This window comes from Carassius gibelio, chromosome A14, assembly GCF_023724105.1.
Source record: "Carassius gibelio isolate Cgi1373 ecotype wild population from Czech Republic chromosome A14, carGib1.2-hapl.c, whole genome shotgun sequence".
Taxonomy (NCBI): domain Eukaryota; kingdom Metazoa; phylum Chordata; class Actinopteri; order Cypriniformes; family Cyprinidae; genus Carassius; species Carassius gibelio.
The window spans coordinates 21053347-21060671 of NC_068384.1; the positions used below are offsets into that span (position 1 = coordinate 21053347).

At 36.3% G+C, this 7325-nt stretch overlaps 1 protein-coding gene across 1 annotated transcript; it reads right to left on the bottom strand.

Annotated features, from left to right (window-relative positions):
* Positions 1-791: 791 nt before the first annotated feature.
* Positions 792-7079, bottom strand: LOC128026841 (uncharacterized). Its single transcript, XM_052614077.1, has 6 exons — positions 6555-7079; positions 3849-3945; positions 2709-3664; positions 2452-2619; positions 2206-2301; positions 792-2007 (listed from the first exon to the last, which is right to left on the bottom strand). Exons 3-6 carry the CDS (start codon positions 3660-3662, stop codon positions 1690-1692), a joined length of 1536 nt encoding a protein of 511 aa, XP_052470037.1. The 5' UTR covers positions 3663-3664; positions 3849-3945; positions 6555-7079; the 3' UTR covers positions 792-1689.
* Between the last annotated feature and the right edge of the window lie 246 nt (positions 7080-7325).

Genomic DNA, 7325 nt, shown 5'->3' on the forward strand with positions numbered 1-7325 from the left:
TGAATAATTGAATGTATATATATATATAGTATTGCACAGCTAATTTCTAGTTGCACAAATTTAACAGTGAAACAGTCAAGATGAAGAAAAGAAAAGCTCTATTCAGCCATATTTTGCATTACTTTGTATCTTAGTTAAATTAATTAAGTTTAATAGTCTTTTGTGCAACAGCTAATATTATATATTAACAAAAAATAAATATATTTAAACTCTCATGTAGCATATTGTATTTTGAGCTACACTTGAGGGTGAACCTCAAAAATTAATTATATATAATATAAATAATATTATTTATTGTTATTTAGCATCAAATAAACAAATCTGTGAAGCATATTTCAGTATGTTGCATGCTGTGCTTCCACACAGACACTTCTCCTACACTGTAAAACCCGACAAGTTCACATAACTCAAAAAAATTGTTGAAACAGATTACATCGAAAATTTTAAGTCAAATTAACTTAATCTTTTTAAGTTCAATGAAATATATATTTTTAAGTGTCCATTACCATATACTGTTATTGTTTGTAACTAGGTATTTTGAGTTTACAGTACATATTTATATTGGGTACAGATAACTTGAACATTTTCATTAGTTTTAAAATGAAATATTTGAATAAAATGATATATTTTATTCTTAAAATCAAATTGTTCATTTTTTTGTTAACTTATTTTTTTTAATTATTTTTTTTTACATTAATTGGGGACTCTTACACAGTCCTAGAATTATAATCCTCCTATAATTTAAAACTATACATTTTGAATAAGGCAAAATAACCACAGAGACACCTTGGTGCAAGTAACTTGTTTATTAACCAAATATGACGTTCTTGAAATATCTCATATTCTTGCAATGTAAACAAATACAAAATGCTCAAGACACATGAATGTGCCATGTGTAAACTTTCCAAATTGCCTCGACATTACTCAACATCCGGATCACTATACGTTTTCTAAAACAATTATTTAAAACATTTAACTGTAACAAATTGAAATTATAAAATAAAGATGAATGAAGTGTAACACATATTACAAATATTATAAGTATAATAAAGCTTATCTTTAGTGTTTTGTTACGTACACAAAATAAAGCTGAAGTTTGTGCACTGCAATGTAAACAGATACAGAATCTCTCAGTCACACCAATGTGCAAGTATCCTATGCGAACATTCAGTCCTTCAACAAGCATTTAACATTAAAACTACTATAATATAAAACAATTCTGTAAGAGGTTTAATATACAAAACAGCATGGCAGTGTGCAATTGCCTGCTGCAAGGAAGCCATCATTTAACTTGCAGTTAACCCTATGTGCAAATTCCTATTGCCACCACACCATTCCACAATTTCAAAATTACCTGAGTGTATTATATTTGTAAATATGTCCTATGGTGTGACATTGCAAAGATATAAAAAATAACAATTAAACAAATAGCATGAGAAAGTTACAAATACCATTAAAGAGATTAAACTATTTTAAATAATGTTTTTCCCCACATTGTTTGTTGTCACACCATAGGACACATTTAGAATATTTGTCAATACAAATATATGTATTAGATACACAAACATATTACACAAGTACAAAAATGTACAAAACAGAACTTCATTCAACTTTATGGCATTAAAACTTCAGCAACAATATCTATAAAACCCATCTGTTAGATGTTTACAGCAAGAAAAACAAATGTGCTTACACTACTGCTAACAGGTCATTTTTCAGACTCAAAACTCTAGGCCTCAACTTTCCATCCTCAAGACCCATCAAGACCTTTTGGACGAAGTCAAATGTGTTGAGCAATTGTTTTGGATAGTTAAGGTGCAGGGTGTATGTAAGTGCAAATAGAATGACGAATGCATCAGCCAGTGTGGAGGACTCAATAACAATGTTACCCTCAATCAGAACTGCAATCCTCTCTGGGCAGAAAAAATGGGCATCTGATGATGTCTGATTGCTTAGGAGGAGCCCAAGTGGTACATCACTGATGTTCAGTTCTTCAGTCTGCTCCACCTAAAGAAAACAAGAGAAACAATTACCCATTACTAAAATTTTTCTTAAAGCTGACACCAAACCTGCAGTCAAATACCAGGACAGTCCAAAAAAGGCAAACACAATCACAACCTAAATCACAATCAGATCATAGGTGGGTTCAAATGTGACGGCAATTATTTTAATAAACTATAGACACTGCTGAATATGAACACTTACGTCCCACATCTTGAAAAAGCTAACATCACTCTCATGCATATACGGAGGGAGAGCCCGGAGTACCACAGCACGTCTAACATGGACATCAACTTGATCCTTTCATCGTCATAAAAAAAAATAAATAAAATCATTCAGTACAGATGCTAATCAGTATAGCCTCACGACACTATTCATGAACCAACCATTAGAGTTCAACTAAAGATAATTAAGCATCTTTACCAGGCATTGAGAATTGAACCAACTGACCTGGAGGTCATAAATCCTGAAGAACTCATCCAGGAGTTCAGAAGCTTTTCCTGTCCGAGAAGCTTTTTTCCGAAACAGGCTCTGAACCCGGGGGGTATGTTGGTCCAGTTGAGCAAAGAAACGATTCTTTAGGTTGACATTCGTCACTCTGTGAAACTCAGCACAGATCTGTGAAAAAATGTGAACATTCAACACAACCACAACAAATAATTAAATGTAAAGATCTTGAATAGTTATAATAAAGAAAATATTTGTACCTGCGACTCTAATTTAAGGGCAGGCCATCGTTTCAGGATTTCATCAACTGGTATCTCATTACAGACGATCTCTTTGCGCCGCAAAGCAAAAGTGCTGTCCATTAACTTTGTGATCAGGACAAGATTTTTGTCAGCCATCTGAACTTCATCTATAATTCTTTGCCTTTGTTGTTCGAGGCTTGAAGCATCTTCACCTCTTGGGAAATTTGGAAGGAAATTAATCTCTGCCCTTTTTGGTCTTTTGATGTTCGTGTGAGGGGCATCTTTTTGGGGGTAGTTTTTACTCCTCTTTCCAGAATTTACAGCAACTTCCTGAGATCCAGCACGACTTAATTTTGTGCGGTAGTTGCCCATCTTAAATGTTAGGCTGTTCTTCCATCCATACCAACCTGCACAAGAGCCTGGCTCTTTTAGACAGGGATGCTTGTTGACAAGGGCTTCTGCTACCATAGAAATTTCCTTAACATTAGGGTATGCTTTATAGCCATGCATTTGTTCTGCTAGGGTCTCAAGAATGTTGTGCTTTTGTCCTCTATTTAACTTCAAAGTCTTTCCTGTTGTCTTGTATGCAGCTTTTCCCTCAGCAAGTACAAGTTCTACTTCAAAAGAAAAAGTGGGCACTTGAAAAATGCAAGGCCACATTTCAGTCCTCTCTGGAATCCTTGCATGTGGCAATATTACTGTGTCATCAGATGCTACAGAACTAGCATCATTCTCAGATCGCACCACTATAAGGACAGCCTTCTGTGGAAGTTCCTCAATGTCTAAAAGGGAACATAGTTGCCCATTGAAGTCAGGATCTTGGTATGATAGGGTAAAGTCAATGGTGAGATCAAATTTCTCTTTTATCTTTGTTTTTAGCTCTTCCACAGATGCTGGACGTGAAGATAAAGTCATCTTCCTCACAATGTCAGTGGATGTATGGACATGCAGGAAAAAGTTCTGCGCTTCCATTCCTGTAAAAAAAAAAAAAAAAGAAAAAAGAAAAAAAAACCTTGTCCTTGTTTTTCCCAACCTCATTTAACATGACTGTAAGTCAACATTTCTAAATGCATTTTAGACATCCAGGTGTTTGATCAAAATGAACCTTTTCTGTGTTAACACCAAATGTCCATCAATGTTGTATGCTGGGAGACTTACTGTGTCATTTAGTTCTGATAGCTCATGCACAGAGAAGTTGTCCAATGATGTCAGCTTAAATGATCTTAAATGTTCGATGTACCAGCACTCGTAGGACCTGCACAGAAATGACACTGAGTTATTTACAAGAAGTATACGTTCAATCTTGCAAAAATTAGGAAGTCCCCCTGACTGTCCTGCAGAAACAAACATTCCATTCGCATAATCTGTGCCATCTATGGAGACCACTGATGTGCTATATATATTTTGGCTGTCTGTCTTGGTCTTTATGAAGTCTGCCGCCACTTGAGGTAGAGTAGTAACCTGCACAGAAGTAACACTTCTGGTTTGTATTTGGGGTTTGAAAAAAGATGGGGCATTCATATGAAAAGCCATCATGGACTGATGTCTATCAGCAAGAGTCTTCAAGACATTTTTAAAATTTTGTGTGTCATGCATCACCCTTTTAAAAAAACGATGTTTCCCTTCGAACCTCATGGTCCACAGATGAACCAGAGGCCCAAAACGCTTGATCAGTTCCGGGTAATGTTCAATGTAATGGTGTTTTGGTCTGAGATTAAATTCTGGAAACACAGCTTTAAGAGCCTGTCTGTGATCACTTATTTTGGTCTGCAGGTACTGAAGGGATTCCTCTGTGAAAGAAGGAGATAACACAAGCTGGACAATTTCTTTAAGGTTCATTATTATGTCCCATGTTTCATTGCCTTCTGGGACCTTACTTCCTATCATCAAGGGTAATAATCTCAGCAAAGCAGAATTTTCATGTCCATTTCCTCCAATACTTAGTTTGGCAACAAAACTCTTTGGGATTGGCTGTGGCTTATCAATCTTGTCAAAATGCTGATACGGAAATGTGCGAATCTTTGTGTTCAGATATTCAAGCGTGAAATACTTCTGCCGAATCAATTCACGGATGCACAAAGCCAACTCAACAGGTACAACACCCTCAAACAAATCATGCAGTATATCTGGCGGGAAACCTGTAACGGTATGAAAATGCTGCAAAGCCTTGCTAAGAGGACACTCACCCACAACACCTAAATGAGCTACATTTTCTTCCTGCACAACTTTTTGGACATGTAGATCATGGGTTTCCTTCTTTCTCATGCTGAACTCTCCTTCAGAAACTTCGCTGATCTGTATTTGGTCTGTAGTACAGCAACAGAATCTGCAAACGTATTGTCCTCGAAAAGACTGCACAAAGCCTGCAAGACCATGAGCAGCCAAGTTATCAGCTGCAACGCACAACACAGTGCCCTGAACACGCTGACCAAGGGTTTCAATGAAAATGCCATCCTGTTCAAGAGTTTGCAAGTCTTTCAACAAAGGTGACAGGATACTTTCATAACCACACCTCTGCACGTCAGATACTTTGCATAGCAGCGCTAGCTGTATGACATGTAGGCTGGACCTATACTTACTGGGTAGGTTTGCAAGCAACCAATATACTGCACAAAGCTTGTGGATTTTTCTGGATGTGCCTAAAGGATTTGCTATTTCAAGGTCATCCATATACAAAATGAGTGACAATTTCAGCTCTCCTGCTTCTGCCAAAAACTGGTTCTCTTTAAAATAGGTTCCATCTTCATGAGACATGTACATTCCTGGTGATGACGGGTTGCCTTGAATTTTTTCATTAAGATCAGTATTTTTAAACATAGCTTGAAGCATTTGTAGTACTGGAACATATACCACTGTGCATTCTCTCAAACCTACAGTATATTGTACTGGCATTACCAGAGGGTAGTTGCTTCTCACAAATGTTTTCCTTCGCTTAGAAGTAGACAGCTCTGCACCTTCCGCAGTTGCGCTGACAAAAACATTACTTTTCATGATAGCTTCAACTAAATCATTAAGAAGGACATCACTGATTGACTGTTCGTGTTCTTGAAGAACCGTCAGAATAGAGTCTCTCACAAGAGGTTTGGACAGTAAGAATATCTGCCCCAAATTCTCAACTATGTCTTGTATTGCCGTCTCTGAAACATGAAGAATACTGTGCATTTTTAAGAACAAAGACGACAAGTTGCTTTTTAGTTGAGCTTGCAATTCACAAGTATCATAAGTCGACTCAAGAGGAATATAGTCAGTACTTTCATGCTCAGGAGGACTCTGAGGAAAGTCAGCAGCTTCAACTTGACCCAGCATTGTGGGGCTGTCAGTTTCTGTTAAGATAATATCATTCTTAAAATTTGACAAATGAGCATCAGCATCTGGATGATGCCTACTTTTGTGGGCATTGAAAGAGGTATACACATTACTGCAATAGTGACAGTCTTTATATGGACAATCCACCATCTCATGTTGTTTTAAATGTGCCCTTAAATGACTGAGGATAGTTTTCCCATTAAATGGCTGCTTGAAACCACATTTAGGACAGATGAATGAAACCCTTTCCATTGGATTGACATCATGCTCCATCTGAGTATGTATTCGTGATAAGTGTATTTTTAATGCATTTACAGTCTGAAATGTGCTAACACAGTCATCATGGACACATGGTAATGGACTGACTGAGGAAACACTGCAATGATGTAAACGATAATGTTCCAGTACATATGTCCTTTTATCAAAGGCAGCAGCACAAAGTTTGCACGTCCAAGCCATTGGATTTTTGCTTAAATGGTTCTATGTACACTGTCCGCATTCACATTTTAGTCACTATATTGCAATGTTTCCATTGTTGTTAATAGTTTTTCAACATACCGTACTGAAAACACTGTATGCTGGCCAGCTGCTTCAGTTTTAACCTAAAAAAATGAAGATTCAAAAGTTAGTTAGGTTGCAATGTTCACAAAAAACACTTATCAGTATACAGTCTGCTTTCTAAAGTGTTAAAAGCTAAATACCAGCATAGAAATGTGTAATAGATAATCTTAATAACACGCACTTCTGCATGGACATTGGTAAACTAACACAGTATGTAATGCATTTATCACTGTGGTACAATACAAGTTAAAGTAACAAACTCTGTAAAAAAAAATTAAACATGCATATAACTTGTTAAAGTAAAAAAACGTAATTAAGGTAGCTTGTTTTAATCTGTGCTTTAACATTGACACTCTGGTAAACACACCAAGCCAACGAATTCGTTCCAAAATATCTATATTTACCAAAAAAATATAGGGACAACTGTGACCACCCAATTTTTCTAAGTAGGAAAACCCCTGCTCTAGCACATCACGTTTGTTGGTCGTCACCACAATTATTAATGATTTTTTATTTATTTTACCGCGAAACGCAAACCCCAACTGTGACTATGTTTAACAAGGATTATGTCATGTTCATTTCATGCCCGAATTCAATGATTACCGGTTTGCTAGTTTGCGATGGACATCATATATAATTGTAAAGGCATAAAATAAATCTACTTTCAAGACACCAAGTGTGCAGATAATTGTAAAACGACAGTCAAATATAGTGTTAATAGATTACTTACCATATTAATGCTCCCAAAACCAAAATCGATATAACAGC

Excerpts from the sequence above, each read along its gene's own strand:
- LOC128026841 (XM_052614077.1), bottom strand. The coding sequence starts at position 3,662 with ATGGAAGCGCAGAACTTTTTCCTGCATGTCCATACATCCACTGACATT. Across the intron at positions 2,620-2,708 it reads CCCTTAAATTAGAGTCGCAG|ATCTGTGCTGAGTTTCACAG; the intron begins GTACAAATATTT and ends ATTTTTTCACAG. Across the intron at positions 2,302-2,451 it reads TCAGGATTTATGACCTCCAG|GATCAAGTTGATGTCCATGT; the intron begins GTCAGTTGGTTC and ends TGACGATGAAAG.